This window comes from Indicator indicator, chromosome 26 (genome assembly GCF_027791375.1).
Source record: "Indicator indicator isolate 239-I01 chromosome 26, UM_Iind_1.1, whole genome shotgun sequence".
In the NCBI taxonomy this organism is placed as follows: domain Eukaryota; kingdom Metazoa; phylum Chordata; class Aves; order Piciformes; family Indicatoridae; genus Indicator; species Indicator indicator.
Window position 1 is genome coordinate 8,220,989 of NC_072035.1, and position 18,389 is coordinate 8,239,377.

Consider the following 18,389-nt stretch of genomic DNA (forward strand, 5'->3'; position numbering starts at 1 on the left):
CAACTATTGTGCTTCAACAGCCTGGTCAGAAGCTCACAACAGGTCTAGTAATCAGGAAAGTATGATTGCGATGAAGGAGCAATGAGGTCAGAGAGCATATGGATCCAGGTATATTGCATGTTTCTGGTTAGTGGATGTCATGGCAGTTAGGAAATCACCACACAGGACCTCTTTGTTGCCCCACGTTAAGTAGAACAATTATATTGAGCAACAATGTATGACTATTCTTCTTATCTGCTAGCCCTGTGAAGACTTAATCTAACAACAGGTTCCTGTAGGTGATCAGGATACGGGTCCTGATACTTGAGCTGACCCAAAGGTCACAAGGGGTGACTTCCCACTAAAGGCTTGCCATGCAGGCATTCAGAGTGACACAATCGGCTCGTTCAGGATGGCATTACAGCTGAAAACTATACTTTTATCTAAGAAGAAGAGCAGAAAAAAACAACCAAACAAAAAAACCCCACAAAACACACACACACAAAACCCACAACCCAAACCACCAGTCAGCTTCACCAAGAAATGCCCATAAGGGACAACCTCAACCTTCCCAGCATGTGCTCATCCTTCCCAGGCTGTCCCTCTGCAGTGGGATTGGGCAAAACATGAACATGCGTCACTGCAGAGAAGATGCCAGAAGGCAGCACAGTATTTCAGTCCACTCTCTCCTCATTTTGTGATAGCTCTTTGCATAGCCAGGAACTTTGAGAAAAGGCAAAAGGAACCCAGCTCTTTGTTGTCACCGTAGTTCTTTATGTCTGCCTCTCCACTAACAAGGTTCACACATTTCACAGGCAGGCAACCAAAACACTTTGGGTGTTTTCCTGCAAACTCTGTGGGACTCAAGGCTGCAGTCAACTGGCATCATGCTGATGAACAACTCTATCAAGGCAGGTACACCAAGTTCTCCAGAACAGCACTGGAGCCCCCCACAGCCACTGGTCTGATTTTTCCACCGCAATTCACACTGTTCATTTCATACAGCTAGGATGTGACTGGAAAAAAATCCATCATAGATCATTAAACGATGATTTCCTTCTTGCAGTAAATGCGGAACATTGCTCCTAATGCATTGGGAGAGCTTCGGAAACACCTTTGCTGTGGTTTTGCTCAGCTTGGGAGGGTGGGTATTTTAATATTTATCTTACAGACGTGTATTAAACAAAGCAACCGAGTTTGCATTGTAGCTGTGCGAGCCGCCACGAGAGGGCAAAGCAAGCTAAGTCATTATCTTCCCTAGAGCGACAAAGGAAACAACGTCATCTTTAACTGGGCTCTGCCACCAGCGCGGAGGGATTACTAGGAATTAAGAAAACATATTGGTTTTACCCCCTTAGCTCTCTTCAGGGAGTTATGGGCAAAAAGCCAGCGCCGAGAGGAAGCTCGAGTGTTAACACAGATAAGGTGTAGCCCAAAAGAAGACGCGTCTGTGCTGTCACCGTGACTCAGGACACTCAGCACATGGGAAAGTGCTGGCCGGCTTCTCTGCTCCAGAGGGAGCAGCAACACGATTCCCACTAGCACCAGCTTTAAAACCCAGTGACCTAAATATTATCTCCCTAAGTACTACACGAACAGCTTCTGAGGGGACTACACTTTAATGCAGAAAACGGGAAATCGTTTTGCTGGGGAAGGGATGACAAATTGATGAGCAAGGCGTTCGATTTACTCAAAAAGGAAAAAAATCTTCAAAGTATCTTCAGTCTAAATTAAAACTTCACCCAGTAAAAACCAAAACAAAAAAAAATCCACTATTTTCTAAGTTCAAATTTCAATTTCTTTTATCATCTAGATGGTTGTTAAATATTTCCATGTGACAATAAACTTTTGCTATAGATCTCACACAGCACTGGTCATGTTTGCAGTTAAATTCACATGAATTACTTACATGATGAAATCCTAACAGTTTGTTTCAAACACTGTACCTCTCCATTAGTACCCATATAAAACAATGCCCTAAAGGTAACTATTGAGTGTTACATTAAGCAATTTTATTTTCTGAAGTCATATAGCACAATGCCAGTAGGTGCTAACTACATTTCATAGATTATAAAATATAATTACGTCCAGAATAGTATCTACCAATGCTAAAAAAATGTATATAATCTCAAGTGCATTCATCAAGATTCTTATTTTACATGCAAAATCTTAGGAAACAGTGTCTTGCTGGTAATTCTGCTTGTGCTAATTTCACACCACCTTGGGACTACTCACCTCTCCCAGTCGAGGATGATCATAAAATCTGCTCACAGGCCTGCCAGGTAACTATCTTTTCAACTCAAGACATCAAAACCATCACTTTCTTGCCATGATTGTAGCGAGCTGCTTCCATGTGTTTAACGTTAGATACAGCGTGTGTGAACTGTATTTCATTGTGCCTTGATTTGAAGTGCATAGAGGGCAATAATCGAGATATTACCTGCTGTTTAAATGTTTCTTCTTGTCTCTGGCCAGACTTCTTTTTCTCCATTTAGTGTTTGAAGAAGCATCAGTGATTAATCTGAATTACTTAAATCAGTTTAATCAACATTGCTTTGTCTTTAAATAGCTTAGCCTAAACCTGTCTAATCCTTTATTGGTTATTTAATCCTTAAATTTGCCTAAAGATAAGTAAATTTGTTTAGAACAGAATGGGTAGTAGTGGACATTTAAAGCAGATTTCATGATTGGTAACACTTCGTTGATGTCTGATTTAAATTCTTAAAAATTTTCATATTCTTACACAACTGGGAAAACATTTTAATGTCTGAGAACCTGAAGTGCTAAAAAGATCTCTCCAAACGTAGAACTAGCATCAGGTTTTCTCTTTGCGGCAAAAAATTTCACACTAGCAGCTTCCAATGTATTTAAGGGAAAACTCATTGCCAGCACCATCTCCACGGGTGCGGCATTCCCAGGCAGCTCAGCAATGATGGCCCTCAGCGTTGCGCCGCTTTCTCCCTCAGTCTCCTGCAGAAGTCTAGGAAGCTCCTGCGAGGGAAACACTGAAGAGTTGTAGGACTATTGAGGGTAATGGAGCAGCTGTAAGTACCCCTCCACGGGTAGCACCGATCCCTCCGGAGTACTCGCAGCTCCAGAAAGCCGCCTCGGTGTGTTTTGACAGGCAGGCTCCCCGGCCCAGCTCCACAGGCACACCAGAGCCAAAGGCAGCGGGACGCAAATATGGAGCCGCCTGAAGGGAGTCGAACTGAGTAGCGGGGAGAAGGTGAAGCAGCATCACTCGTCCTCAGGCCGGCAGACCCTGATGACCGACCAACAAGCGCTGCACCCAGCCCGCGTTGGGCTACCAGCTCGGCTACCAGCCGCCGCCAATGCCGTGCACTGCCTCAGGCGCGACCCTGCCCCCCACACCCCGCCTCGCGCGTAGCCATCTGACGCGCCTGCGTACTGACATCACCCCACGAACCCACCGAAGGCCGCTTTTTTTTCCCATAATGCCTCGGGAAAGAGACAGATCTCGCGAGAGTGCTGCCCATCACGTCCGTCTCCGCAGCCGCCATTTTGGAAGAGCCGGAGTCACATGACCACCTGCAGCGGTTCGCCTCCGCCTTCCCCTCCCCCACCCACCGGGAACCGGACCCAGATCGCCGGCCTCGACTCCTACTACCGCCCTAGGGCTGTGACCGCCCACTGAGACGTCGCTTTTTGAGGATAGTGAATTGGCCGGGTGTTTGTTATTTTTTGAGAGGGAGGATCTTGGTCCCTTCCCCTGTTGCTGGGGCAGGGAGGAATGAGGCGCGGCATGTCATGTGAGGGGGGAACGCGGGGGGCACGCGCCAGAGCCCGGCGGCGGCAGTGATGGGGGGGATGGGCGCGAGACAGCGGCGGCTGGCGGCCACGTGACTAGGGTGGCCCCGGGTAGAGGGGGCTGGGTCACGTGGCGCGGAGCGCGCTCCAGCGGCGGGCGGTGGCTGGTGATCACGTGGGGAAGGTGCGCCGCGTCGGGCGGGGGGGAGGAGGTGCGGCGGGGATCACGTGGTCCGGCGCGGCGGGCGGCCTCAGGCCCCCTCCCCTCCCCCTCCTCTGCGAGAGGGGAGGGAGGGCAAAGATGGCGGCCGTGAGTTAGAAAGCGGCGGGCAGCGGGGCCAGCGGCGGAGACTTCCAGGACAGGCTGTGGGAGGATCGAGAGCGAAGAGAGTGAGTCTCGTTCCGCCCTTTCTTCGGGCGGTTGGCCTTTGTGGCCGCCTCGGAGCTCTTCCTGCGCGACGGGGTCACCGCGACGCCCCCGGGGCTCTCTTCCCGTCAGTCCCCTGCCACCGCACACGGGGACCCGTGGCTGTAGTACGGGGAGGTTTGCCTGTAAAAGAGGCCACCGTGCCAGCAGCAAGTTCCGTGTCTGCAGCCTAGGGCGGGCCGCTCGGCCGCCCCCGCCGGGGGTCCCCGGTGGGCCAGGGACAGCGCGGCGTGCGGGGGAGGGCGCAGCTGCCGTAGTGGAGGCGTTGCTTCCCCCTGGAGTCGGACAAACTTTGTGCCAGGGGGCGTGTGGGGGCGTAGAGGCCTCCGGGGCGGGTCGCGAAGCCCCTCTGGCTCTGGGGGAGCGTGCGGCGGTGACTGTTTCGGTAGCAGTTGAGCAGGGGGGGGGGGTGACGGTGGGGTTGGTTTCCCTTCGCCCGCCCTCCTCAGTTAAAAAACGGCATTGGGACTGCAGCCGTTTCCCAGCCCGGTCCGCGCCGTTCGCCTTTGTGGGCTCTTTCCACGGATGGGCTAATTGTTAAGGTTTGAAATGGAGCCGCTCTGGTGAAACGAGGCGGAGGGGGCGGGGGAGTTGATTTATGGTGCTTGGGTGGCTGTGAAGGCTGTCATGAAGCGTAACCCCTTCGCCCTTCCCCGGGATCCTCATGCTATTAAAGGGATACTAAGGAGATGAAGGTTTGAAAACAAAAGTCGTGCATGGGACACAATTACGCAGCCAATTCTAGCCCAACCCGGAAGTTTATGTCGGGAACACGTGTTGGTGGGGAAGGTGGCGAGGCTGGGAACCGGGGACCCTCCCGCGGGGCTGGCCCGCCCCGGCGAGCCCGCTGGGGCCCCCGCAGCTCCCAGGGAAGCGAGCGGTGGGGCTGAACGCTGCAGCGACAGACCCGGCCTCAAAGTCCAGCGACTCTTAATGAGCGCACCTCAAACAGAGGTTGCTAGGGTGAGTAATTGTTTAACATAAAAATGCCCTTATAGACTGAAAGGGAAGAGGCCTTGTGGGTTTTTCTGGTTTTTCGTATTATAGTATTCTTTTTAGCTGAACAGATACCGTACTGTGCTTGAAGGTATAAATTGAAACTCTCTTACTTTAATCCAGGTGTCTGTAGGGTTTTTTTAGATGTTTGATACCTGTTAGACATGAAGCTAATCTTCTAAATGCTTAAAAAAGAGGTTAAATTGGTGTGCTGGATAAATCTAGATTGTGTTGTGAGTTCAGGTGAATTTTTTTTTCTTTTTTAACTCGTTCTGGAATTAACGTGGTGACAGACTCTTTGGTTTTAGAGTACATAGGCTGTGTCTAGATTAAAGTTATTTAAATGCATGTGTGACTGGTTTGTGAGCTTTGGGTTTATTTTCCCCTAAATTGAAAAACTATAGATGATGATGCAAAGCAAAGAATTTACTACACAGAACTTGTGTAACAGCTTGGCATTTGGGTTGTTTTATATGCCTTCCTTAAAGGTATGATGTATTTGAATGCAATATTAGTCTTTAAAAACGGAGTATGAGCAGTTAGTCGTCCAAAGAAGTTCTTTGGTGTGAAAAGTCACTGATAGCTTCCATGACAGCTAGTGAAGTAGGGAGCAGATAATGGTTATGTGCCACTTTTGTGCCTTCATATGCACCTAGAACTGAGTCCCAGGCCAAACTAAGGAAGGCCTCTAGTCCTCAGATACTGTTCTTATCACTTCTAGGTTTTTACTTCTTAAACACTTCCACTACTGGCTAAATTATCATCTCCAAACATTTAGTCTAAAAGCTGTTTTCATGCCAAATCATTGCATTCCATTGTTTGGAAGTTTTAAATGCTATGTTTTCAAACTGTGCCCTGGCTACTGTGAAATTTCATAAAACAATTAGAAGAGAGCTCTGAGGCAGAGTTGAATGCCACAGCATCATGAGCTATACCTCATGACTTTACAGGCGTTGGCATTAGAGAGGTAACCAGTGTTTGAAAAAAATAAGTCCAAGATTGGCATTATTTTCACCAAAATCAAAAGCTAACTTTGTACATTTGAATGCAGTGTTCACTCATGGGTGGGCAAGTTCAGTAATTAGCTTTTACTTTTAGATTGTATGGGAACTTGGAAAGGACTGGAAGGGATTGGGTTGGTTGAGTTTTATCTTTTGTTGTTTTCCAGGTTGTCTTCTGGAGCCAAAAACTGAGATGAACAGAATCATTCTGAGTATGGAGAAAATCCTGTTGTGTGGGACTGAGGGTTAGCAGCCCTTATGCCTCTGTTGTGAGAGCTTGCAAATGGAGATGTGAAATTTTTCAGTTGATAGTTGGCTCATAGTTTAGCCAGCCATAGAATTCAGGGGATGGACATACCTGTCTTTTCTGTGCAAGTTGAGTTTTTGCATGGTATTTTAAATGGCTTCCAGTATAGTTTCAGGTGATGTATATACTTCAGTCAGTGGGGAAAAACCCTTCCAATAAAAGGAGAACAAGAGTTGCTGAACTAACATTAGTGTCCCAGGCCAGGCATTAAAATCTCAGTTTGCAGGTTGGGTATGTGACAAAGAACAGATGTCTGAAGGGTTTGGAAATAGCTGTGTCTGGTTGATTGTGATGTTTGATTTGGGCTGAGTTGTGATACCGTAGTTCATTAGGAGTTTTAAATAAGCACTTCAGGTATGCAGTGTTACAACGTATAACTTACAGACCTAGAAACCAAAAGCCTTCCCTCTCTTTAGGATTCTACCATTATTTTTCTTAGGGGAAATGTAGAGCAGGTTGCTTGACATACGTTTTAGAATCTCTCTTCTTTTTTTTTTTCCCTGTTTTGCTTCTTTGTACCAAAGCTAAAATGGAGGGAGGGAGAGAGCTGGGTTGGCATGGATACATGACATACTATTAAAGATGGCATTCTGGTTTTGTGTCTTTAAATCAAAAATTATTTCTGTAATGTGCAGTGGTAGCAAAGCTGTCTTTTTATCAAAGTTTCAGGAGATACTCTTCAGCAGGACAGGACCTTACAAAAATGCTTGATGTATTTTGATAGCACTTCTGCAAATGGCAGCAGTTTGTATTTTTTTAATACAAAGAAAATAACTCAGGTAGTACCACTGTTGAAATTGTGTAATTTATACTTTTTAGTTTTAACTAGCAGGTTGATTTTTGCTTGTTGACATTGAACAACCTGACTAAACGTAGACAACCTTATCTGCAAGATCCTGCATACTCAAAACAGTTACTCAACTAGTGAAATGCTCAGGCAACAGCTTGTAATATACACAACTTTTTTATAAGTATTTTCTGTTGGAGATTTTTAAGATGTGGCAAACATCTTACATAGTATTGCCAAAGCTGAGCTGCAGAGCTTGATAAAGTCGCTTTCACTTATGTTAACTAAGGAGCCTCCTACCTTGTAAGATTATGGAGCTGTTTCAGCTTGATAACATTTTAGGCTTTGCTAGTATAAGTCACCAAAAAAAAAAAAAAAAAGCTAAGCTATCGCTATGCGGCTTCTTTTGGTGCTTTTTGTGCTGTTTTTTTTTTTTTTTTTCCCCCTCATTTAATTTCGTTACTAAACTAAAACTGGGGCTGGGGGTGTCAGCAGTGGTTCTTGAAAGCTTCACAAAGCCTAAAACTGGTGCTAAGTATTCAGTGGCATTTAATGTAAAAATTCTAGAAGTCCAGAATTCCTTTTGTTCCAGTTTCAAACAATGCAGCTTTGTCCCTAGTGTACAGAAACAAAGTAAGTGAAACTAGTCAAACTTTCATTGTCCAAACTGTCTGACAGACAAATAAACAATTGCTGTTGTTTCACTTTGCTTTTTGCTGGATTGTTAACAACCACTAATTTTTAAGACTGTAAAAATGTGGGTTAGCATGAGAGATGCAGCTGGGGACTTTCTTTGGTGGAAACAGCCCTGCTAAGAAAAGGATGCTTCTGAAACTGGAGATACTTACTCTGAAGTTTTAGGAATTACCATACCAGTTTCTATCATTAGTCACCTAGTTAAAAACTTAAGTGATGACAGTGTTACCACTACGAGTGTTTTTTCTGAACTTGGTGAAACTCTCTTCAGATACCCAAGCCAATGTCTTTAAAGGTTAAAAATGTGGAGTACAGTGTGATGGTGGATATGTTAAACTTGACTTGAAACGGTCACAGTTGTGGCACTGTTTTTTGTTGGTGTTGTGTCTGTGGTGGTGGCAACACTGTTTATTTCTAAGCCTTGGTTTTGCTTTGAGTCAACTTCATAGAAAGGTTTTTCCTTCATGTATTGCAAGAGTAGACCAGAAGTTATCTTGAGTAATATTTTTGTCCTTGTTCTCTTCTATGTAAACAGCCCCAAGCTTCTGTCTTTGCATGCCCCTATTCAGTATGGCCACTTATCTATCAACCAAGTTTTGGTCATCTCTTGTTTTAGAGACATCGTGATCAATGCTGCATGCAGACTAAATAAAGACACAGGTGGCAGGCTTTAAATCCTTTGTAAATTTAGGCATTTTTGTTTGCTCAACCATATTGAATGTGTTGAGGTGTTATACTATGTGGAAGAGTGTTCGTGCCTTTTTCACAAACTGATACTGCAAAATTAGTTTGTGAAGTGTTTCGGAGCTGCTAGTTTAGAGAATCTGTTTTCATTCCCCTTCTGTGGCTGTTCTGAAGTTCCTAATACCAGAAGTACTGATGAGCTAAAACTTCATCTATGGACATAATCTTTCTTCTCTCACTTATTTCTAATTAGTAAACAGTGCTGTAAGCTTCCAAATATAGATATGATTGCTATTAGTATTTTAGACAGATAAAAATGAAGGTTTTATCCTACCCAATTAATGTGTAGTCCTTTTTTTATCACTGAAGTTTAGTGCTTCTGAAAGGTGAAACTAATAGTCAGTGCTTGTTAATTTTTCTTGCCCCATTCAAGGTCTTAGGAGACAGACTAGTTGGAGGTGATGTCATTTGAAGGAGGTGCCATATTGATTAAATCTGCTAGATGTCTTAATATTTCTTAGTATTTTCTGTACCAGGCCATTCTGCCACTTTATCTGACCACCCCAAATCCTTTTTAAAAAAAGTCTAGTTCTAACACAGCAAGTGGTGTTTAATGGGATTACTTGTGGTCAGCAGCAGTCTCACCAGTTATTGTTTGTTGCTTTTCTATTCTTTTGGCTCATACAGTTGTTGATGCTTATACTTTCCCCTTGTCGCAGTACTTAGCATCCACTACTTCAACTGTGGAGTCACCATCTCCTTATTAGTCTTCTAGAAGAAGGTTTCTCCTTACTGTTGGATAGACTAAAACTTGGAAAAATAAGAACTGAGTGCCTGAGGCTTAGATTATTACAAGAATTACCTGTTCTGCGAAACATGCTAAGTAATGTGTGAGATGAACCAGCTGGATGTAGCTGAGCTATGTGTGTAGAGAAGGATAAGCAAGTGAATACTGTTTGCAGTCTATGAGTGAATGCATCTAGAGTGCCAATAAATACTTTTGTCCTCTTGTTTAGAGTAAATGTTCAGGTTTGGTTTTGACGTTTCTTTACCAGTGGTTGTTACAGGGTGTGTGGAGAATAACTGAAATAAATGGCTACTTGAGCTGTACCTTAGAATATATAAGCAGTGGCTCAAGTGATGTGGACTCATGTCATTTTTGTCATAGTATTAGGGCAAATGGGCTTCTTTCTTAAGGCAAAGCACGTTATCTTTCCCCTTTATCTTAAAGCCAAGTATGTGGCTTTTTAATAAGTTTTTGCATTGTCTAGAATAGCTTTTAGAAATTAATTGTGCTTGTCCTACACATAAAGGAGCCTGTGACCTGACGTTAGTGTCCTATTTAATATGTAGTTAACGTACTACATAACGTGCTTGTTCTTACCAACACACAAACCCAAAATTTCACCAAAGCATGAATTACTGCCTAATGGCAAGCAAGAAAGAAAAAGCTTTCCTTATAAGCTTTTTACCACTAACTTGTTGTTACAAGATAAACTAAATGAGTTTTAATTGTGTTTCCCTGTGCACTGTGCTTCACTGACAAAGACATATCATTAGCATAATACAGTCTCACCATTTCTGCCTCTTGATATTTCTTGTATTGCTTTAAAATGTAGTGCAACAGAGACAAAAAAAGGCTTCTTTTTTGAGTTTATGGGTATGATAGCTTTTTTTTTGTAATAAACTACTTCATTATTGCTCCTTCTGAATATGGTGAGTGTATTGAAAAGACTTAAAAAAACAAAACAGAGGGGAAAAAAATCCACAAACGAACAAAAGAGCCAGAGCAAACCTAGAAAGTGAAACTGCATTATAGATCCTGCATCGTGTATGGCCATGATTCCAAGAAAGGAAACAAAAAGCCAGTGTGTGTGTGTACACAGAATAAATCAAAATTAAATGTAACTTGTATTTATGTGTCTATTTTTTTAGAGATGGTGGAGCCAGGACAAGATCTGTTGCTTGCTGCTTTGAGCGAGAGTGGAATCAGTCCAAATGATCTATTTGATATTGACTCTCCGGATGTGGTTCTTGCAAACCCAGCACCAACTCCAGCTGTTCAGCAGGTTAAAACAAGAGCACAGTCATTTGCTAGAGGACATAAGAGCTTGTACTTGATGTATTGTGGAGAGGGAGGTGTAGTGCCCATGGCAAATGGTTAAATAGTGATTTTTTTTCATTAAGTTCTTGCTTCCTAGTACTGAGCTTAGAAAATCATGTGCTAATTTCTAAATGTTTGTGCAAAAAAAAAAAAAAAGACAATCTGAAGTATACAAAAGTCAATGTAAACATAAATATACTTATGAGCGTTAAGTGGGGGGCATGCTGTCATGTATCCATGGAGAACTTGAACATTAGAGTCTATCTGATCTCCTGTAAAATGTGCAAAAAGGTGTAATATAATGTGATGTTCAAGCTCCATGACAGCATTCAGTCTGCAAGAACATAACCATTGTGGGCATGGACTGGAAACAGTAGAATGGTGAACAGTGACATCACAAAACTAAGTACGTTTTCACCACGTTGAATTAACAAGGTGTTGTATGTTTAACTTTGAATGTGAAATCAACCACTTGATGATCTTTATTTTCAGTAAAACCTTTGTTAATGAGCATAGTTAAGGACTTCCCCTATTAAGTTCCATTTTATGGGTGGATATTTAGTCATAAGGTTTTTCCCCTGCTAGGATGAGTATTTCTTGATGCTTCCTTTTCTTTCCCCTGCAGTCAGTGCCACTTAGTGCGTTAGAACTAGGCTTGGAGACTGAGGCCACAGCTGCTGTGAAACAAGAACCAGAGACTGTATCAACTCCAGCCTTGTTAAATGTTCGGGTAAGAACCAGTACTTAAGGATTGTGTACGTGTGGTGGGTTAATCGTGGCTGGACACCAGGTGCCCACTAAGCCGCTCTGTCACTCCCCCTCCTCAACTGGATGGGGGAGAAGAAAATAGGACAAAGGGTTTGTGGGTTGAGGTAAGGAGGGAGATCAGCAGTTACTGTCACAGACAAAACAGACTTAACTTGGGGAAATAAACTTACTGTCTTTTAACAATACAGTAGGATAACAAGAAATAAAAAATCTAAAAACACTTTCCTGCCACCACTCCCTTCTTCCTGGGTTCAACTTCACTATCAGCATCATCACATTCCCTGCTGCTGCTTCTTCATTCTCACATTCTTCTCCTGCTCCAGCAGCTCCTTCATAAACTCTTCAAACCTTGATGTTTCCCGCGGTCCACAGTTCTTCATGGATTGCTTCAGCCTGGGTCCCCTGCATAGTTACAGGTCCTGCCAGAAACCATGTTCCAATGTGGGCTCTTTTCTGTCACACTGTCCTTTGGGTGTGTCTATGTGCTCCGGTATGGGGACCTCCCTGGGCTGCAAGTGGATACCTGTGCCACCACAGACTGCAGAGGAATCTCCACTTTTATGCCTGAAGCACCTTCTTCCCCTTCTTCACTGGCCCTGGTGTCTGTATGGTTGTTGCTCTCGCTTATCCTTACTCCTCTCTGCCAGCTGCTGATTGTGCATCAGTTTTTATCCCCTCTTAAATGTGTTACGACAAGGGGGATGCCAGCATCACTGGTGGGCTCAGTGATGGTCAGTGGCAGGTCTGCCTTGTAGTTGGGTGGAACTGTCTGTATTGGATACGGGGCTTCGAAGCTTCTGGCATCTTCTCACAGAAACCACCTCTGTAGCCCCCGTGCTACCAAAACCTTGCCATGTAAACCCCATGCAGTGTATTAGTAAACTGTGACAAAAGAGATGTGACTATAAAATGTTAGTTGGCTATTGTCTTTAGTCTATTTGTACTGAGACTGGGAGAGTTTAGCCTGCCAGGGGGTTGATATGATCTCTATGACAAGGAACATGAAGGACAAAGCAGTAGACAGTGTTCCATATGCTTTTTGCTTCCTCTGCATGCAAATTCTGGGGATGGGGAAGTTGTGTAAACTCCTATACCCAAACTTGTGTACCACCTCCTCTAGCTGCCAATAATTCTGAGCACCATAATTTGGTGCTTGCACCTGAAATGAGAATACAAAAAGCAGATCTGTAGGAAGGTGGATGTAATAGTGTCTGAAAAAGGCTGCATATAGACTTTAAGGCTAGATATTCACTCTGACAGTTGTGCACCTAGTTTATATATTGGAAATTCTCTTCAGCTTTGGAGTGCTGTACCTGTAGTAGTCATCTTTTGTGCCTAGGTGATGAATTCTTCATTTCATTTTCCTCACTTTAAAATTTAAAAACACCATTAAAAAATATGTCAGTATAGTGACAGATTGACACTTCTTGCTTAGACTGTTGCATCACATGGTAACCAATCCAGCATCTTCAGCGTGTTATGTGAAGCCATTTCTTAATGCAAGAGTCTTTTAAAAGCTGGTGACTCCTTTGCTCTGGATGAAAGCTAATCAAGTCTGCTTATTTTTTTTCACTGCTAAAAATTTCCTTGGGTCTTTGTTGCTAGCAACCACCATCCACCACAACCTTTGTGCTGAATCAAATAAATCAGCTTCCAACTTTGGGGACTACAATAGTGATGACAAAAACAACACCTGTTACAACTACAAGGCAGACCATCACCGTAGCAAAAATCATTCAGACCAGCACAACTACTCGACCCTCAGTTGCAGCACCAGCAGTACGCAATGCCTTGACCACTGCACCTTCAAAGGACCAGATTCAACTAAAAGATCTCCTAAAGAATAATAGTCTTAATGAACTCATGAAATTGAAGCCACCTCCTAATATTGCCCAACCAGTAGCAACAGCAGCAAGTGAGTTTTCTTCTTTCTTAATGACAGTATTTTAGAGAAGTGAAATGATAAAATGTGAAGATTTTTGCACAGCTTGTATTTTCATTGATTACTAATCACCATAAGAGTAAATGGTCCAGAAAAACCTGATAAATTCTATTCTTACTTAGCATTGTTAGAATTGAAGTTGAAGTAATACAAAATGGTAGGCTTTAAAAGAAATTGAAGCTCTTGGTTTGTTGTAGGGTGCTGAGGGACATGGTTTAGCACCACATGTGGTAGAGTTAGATAATGGTTGAACTCGATCTTAAAGGTCTTTTCTACCAAAACAATCCTGTGATTCTATGAAGATTACATTTTTAGATTGCAGCTGGCAAATGAGTAAAATTAATTCATGACCATTACTGAAGTTGATTTGATTATCCTGAGTGTACATTGGTTTCTCTTCTACTCTGTACTTGCTGTGGAACTATGACCAAGCTATACTTTTTTGGACATCTTCCAAACTGTATTTGTTGTATATGCTGCTACTTCTGTGATAAAGTGCTCCTGTAAAGTATTTCCTGGGAAAGCAAATCTCTGTCCCTGTATGTTTCATGGGAGGCATCAGATCTATTGTTTTCAAACCCAAGTCCTAAAAACTTGCTGCCCGTTTCCATGTTATTTCTTAAACAGGTGCTTGGTTAAATGCCACAAGTATTTTGCTACCACACTAATGGAATAATAGAATCATTTTGTTTGGAAAAGACCTTTAAGATGATTGAGTCCAACTCCCAAGTAAATCTTCATGTTGTGATTCCTTTTTCCTTATATGTTATTTCTAATATGGTCATGACCTTATTTCTTAGATGATCGGCTCAACATAAGGGACAAGCTGCATGTGCGTGTGTTTTTACAATTCGATTCTTTCAAGTTATTCTGGTTTTGGCATGAGGTTAAGGTCAGACTAATTGAGTTTGAAAATATCTCTATCTCTGTTTCTGCTTTTTTTGAAAGGTACACAGGCTTGTCTCTGAAATATGACTTGATTTTGTAGGTGGGGTTGGCAGTAACCTATTTTTTCATATGCAAATAGTGTGCAACAAATGAAGCTGTCACATCTGAAACAAAAATGTGCTTCCTTGTTCCATTGCTTTCTGTTAGGGAGTGGTTAACAAAAATTGAAACTGAGACACTAATTGAAGTTGGGGCAGGGAGGCAAAGGAGGGGGAGAAGGTTTTTTAGGACCTATTTACCTCCTTATCACTAAATAAAAGCTCACAGAAGCATGTAAGTAATAATGCTTCTGTAATAGTAATAACATCAGTGCACAATAGGTGTTGTAGTGGCTGAAATACAGAAAATAGTTGAATCTGTAGCTTCTCTATAAAGTGCAAAGGAGACCTGCACCTTCTAGAACTGGATTTCCAGTCTTTTTTGTGTTTCTGGATCTTTCTTTGTGCTCATAAAAAAAAAAAAAAAAAAAAAAACAAACAGAAAACTTAAGAGCAGAGAAGCTTTCGGAAAGAAATATGGTCAGAGAATATTAAAAAGTTAAAATTATGCAACCTCTTTGAGGAAAGCTTTATTTGTGCAATTTGCTTAATTGGTTTTAGGGGCAATTATACTAAATTTATTACATGTGTTGATTGTCAACATGATGGAAGCTTGACAACTGCTTTCAATGTTATATGTCTATCCTTGTGTAAAATTGATTCAGTTCTGTACTGAGCCCTACTGCTGGTTGATTCCAAACATGGCTGAGGACAGGAAAGTTAAATAAATCATCATCTTAAAGGATCTTGTTGTAAACTTTAAACAGTTGAGTCGAAAGCGTTGACTTTCTGTTTTACAGAAATAATTGTAGTTTCCCCTAAGGTGATAAATGCTACCAGACTAGGTAAGTTCATTTCTGTGGAGACACTGGGCTTTCTGGCTTGTTAAATTTTAAAGGCTCACAGATGGAGTATTTCTAAATGCTGTGTCTAGATTTGGTGAAGGGTTCAAAATAATTTTATGTTATAAAAATACTGAAGCTAATACACAACCATCAGGTGCACTGGTACTGCCTGGGAAGTTTCTTCAGAGTAGTAACAGGATTTAACTCCTTGCTCAGAGACTTCCATTTAGACAAATATTGATTGTATTCTTGAAGCAGCAGTGTGCTACTGGACAGCTTTAAACCTCTCTTCCAGCTCATTAACAGAAGATGATAATTTGTGTCAATGTTCAGAGGCAATTCCTGTAAAACACAGCTTCTCTTTTGTAGCCGATCTGAGCAATGGTGCAGTGAAGAAGGAGGCTTCCACAAAAGAGGTAGCAAGAATATGGATAAACGATATTAAAATGAGAAGCTTTTCACCTACAATGGTAAGTAGCGCAAATGGTTAATTTGCCAAATGAACGTGTATGTTCTTGGCCACAACCACCTGTGACTAGTTTCAATAGTTACTCATATGTGCCTTTGTGTAGTAGAATTACTGAGTGCATCTGCTTGTTCAAAAGGTTAGTTTCTCCACTACATGAATACTTGGTTAGATGACTAAAATTAACAGCTGTGTAGAGCAGACTGTCTGTCTAGTAAATGACAATTTTAAGAAATTACCGTCCTTAACAGAACCTCATTGTATGGACAAAAAAAGGATATGCTGCAGTTAATGTTGATAAGCATATCACTTGCTCTGTGTTTTAAGACATTTGCTTTTTAAAATACCCCTTTTGTATAACCAGCAATGGAAAAACTAGACTGACCTTCTGGGCAGCTGGATTTTTAAGATGTAAATTGAGTATCATTCAATTTTCTAAATGTAACAGAAGTACATTCTGATGCTGTAACCTTGTTTCAGCATCTTTACTGATAGCTAGAATCAGGCTGAAGTTAATGATAAACAGTGCTCCTTAGTGACTGGCATACAAAAGGATTTTTCAGATTGCTAATTTAAGGTTTAATATAAAAAAAGTAATTGTGGAAATTTGTCATCTAGCAAGTATTTAAAAAATATTCCTGTATTTTTCGAGATGGGTAACGGTCAGGTTTCAGAGAACACTGGGTTAGAACCATGAGTATTGTAACTATTCCCCAAAGTTGTGAAATTATGTAATGAATGTAAAACTGCAGGAGACTTCATGGGAGTAACTTGAAAGTTTGGTTTTGGCTATTAACTAGCTGTTACACTTTTCAGGCAGTTTCCTTTTAAGTCATAGTTTGGATTTAATATGCTGTAAGAAGTGTTTCTCTTACTTTTGCATATGTGAGGTTTGGAGTACTTGCAGAGGAGTGAAGTTCCCTGACTTTCTTTGAAGAGTTGTTCAGACTACCAAAAAATCAGATTCGTCTGTAGTTCTCCCAGCCGCTCACTGGTTCATCTAATACATATGCCAAAACTTTGTGCTCAATTCTCGTGTTAGTATCTGACCCAGAGTATTAACAATGTGCTGTTTGACTAACACAGGTTATTTCTTTATTCTAGAAAGTGCCAGCAGTAAAAGAGGAAGAGGAACCTGAGGAAGAAGATGAAGAAGAAATGGGCCATGCAGAAACTTACGCTGAGTATATGCCAATAAAATGTATGACCTAATGTTTTGTTCCCTCAAAAGGCTGAAATGCTGAGAGCTAATTTATTTGCTCTTTTGAGTTACTAACACCAACAACCAGGTTACTGTCTAAATCAAGTAAAAAGGACCTGAATTTGTGGTGGGTTTTCCTAGGAAATTATAGCACTTAATTTTGGAAGGTGTGCAGACTTTTTTTCAGTAGAAAAGGAGTTATTTAGTATATTTTTGACAAGTACTTGTTTCAGAAAGGATTGATGAACCAAGATCAAGCATTTTTACCTGTGTTAAGACACTTTGTGCCTCAGTAGAGGGAATTTTGTCAAGGGATTAAATGATCACAATTACACTTCAGAATCTAGTTTCAGTCTTGTGATGTGAAATTACCCTAAGCACATTCTTCTTGCATTGTTCCTGAGTGACTTCTTAGAGCTATTTTTTTAATTAAAAAAACCCAATATTTAGTGCTGTTAATGCCATCTCCTTTTTTCTTCTTTCTCTTTATTGTAATGGCAAAAAGCTGTTATCTTGTTTCCTAGCTACACTGCTGACCTGCTGAAAAGCAAAGCAAAAAAATTGCACGAAGCTTGTAGCTAAACAGTTAATTTTTGTCACTGAGATCTGTCAGCAATCAAGCAATGTCTATTCTAAATTTTTTCTCCTTATGCTGTTTAAAACTAGCACTGTGCAAATAGTGAGAAGAATGTTGCTTTTGTAATTCTGGCATCTTGAGGCTCTCTGGTCTTCTGAAAAGGCAAGATTCAGGCCAGTTTCCTCAAACATGTCAACTAGAAGAAATTTAAAACTTTCTATTAACTGAAATTTAATTTCATAAACTGGTGGAGAGTTGTGAGAAGGGAAACAAGGCTAAGGTTGCAGTTACATAAATTCAGGTTCGCATACTCCTTCGTGATGCAGTTTAACACTTGATGTACTCTTGAAGTGAAATATATTTGTTCCTGAGTGCAGGCATTAAAATGGACTATTGTTTGTCTTTGTAAATATAATAACCTGTGCTGCAGCAACAGAACTGTTTTCATCCTCTCCCATCTTCCTCTTCTCTCTTCAGTAAAAATTGGTCTACGTCATCCTGACCCAGTAGTGGAAACCAGCTCATTATCTAGTGTAACTCCTCCTGATGTGTGGTACCAGACATCAATATCAGAAGAAACAATTGATAGTGGCTGGTTGTCAGCTTTGCAACTTGAAGCAATCACTTATGCAGCCCAGGTATGCCAGTCAGGAGTACAGCTTAAAAGCTGACATAGAATTCAAGAAGAAAAACTACTATCTGACAAGCATAGCTATGTCAGTTTTACAAGGAGATAAAATAATAAGAATAAGCAACCAAGTGAGGTTTGAGTTGCATTAGAACATGGCAGGTGGGCTTCAGCTCAGTGTGAGGTCATACACTTAGGAGAGCTTTGTCTAAACCACTTCCATGATG

The 18,389-nt window shown here is 41.7% G+C and overlaps 1 protein-coding gene across 1 annotated transcript in view; it reads left to right on the forward strand.

Moving 5' to 3' along the window:
* The first annotated feature begins 5,088 nt into the window (after positions 1 to 5,088).
* Positions 5,089 to 18,389, forward strand: part of SBNO1 (strawberry notch homolog 1) — a 33,472-nt gene continuing 20,171 nt past the window's right edge. The window contains exons 1-8 of the mRNA XM_054392775.1: positions 5,089 to 5,137; positions 6,339 to 6,416; positions 10,581 to 10,714; positions 11,375 to 11,479; positions 13,123 to 13,432; positions 15,660 to 15,760; positions 16,861 to 16,957; positions 18,012 to 18,172. Coding sequence (XP_054248750.1) covers positions 6,365 to 6,416; positions 10,581 to 10,714; positions 11,375 to 11,479; positions 13,123 to 13,432; positions 15,660 to 15,760; positions 16,861 to 16,957; positions 18,012 to 18,172 — 960 coding nt within the window. The 5' untranslated portion in view covers positions 5,089 to 5,137; positions 6,339 to 6,364. The remainder of the gene's footprint in view (positions 5,138 to 6,338; positions 6,417 to 10,580; positions 10,715 to 11,374; positions 11,480 to 13,122; positions 13,433 to 15,659; positions 15,761 to 16,860; positions 16,958 to 18,011; positions 18,173 to 18,389) is intronic.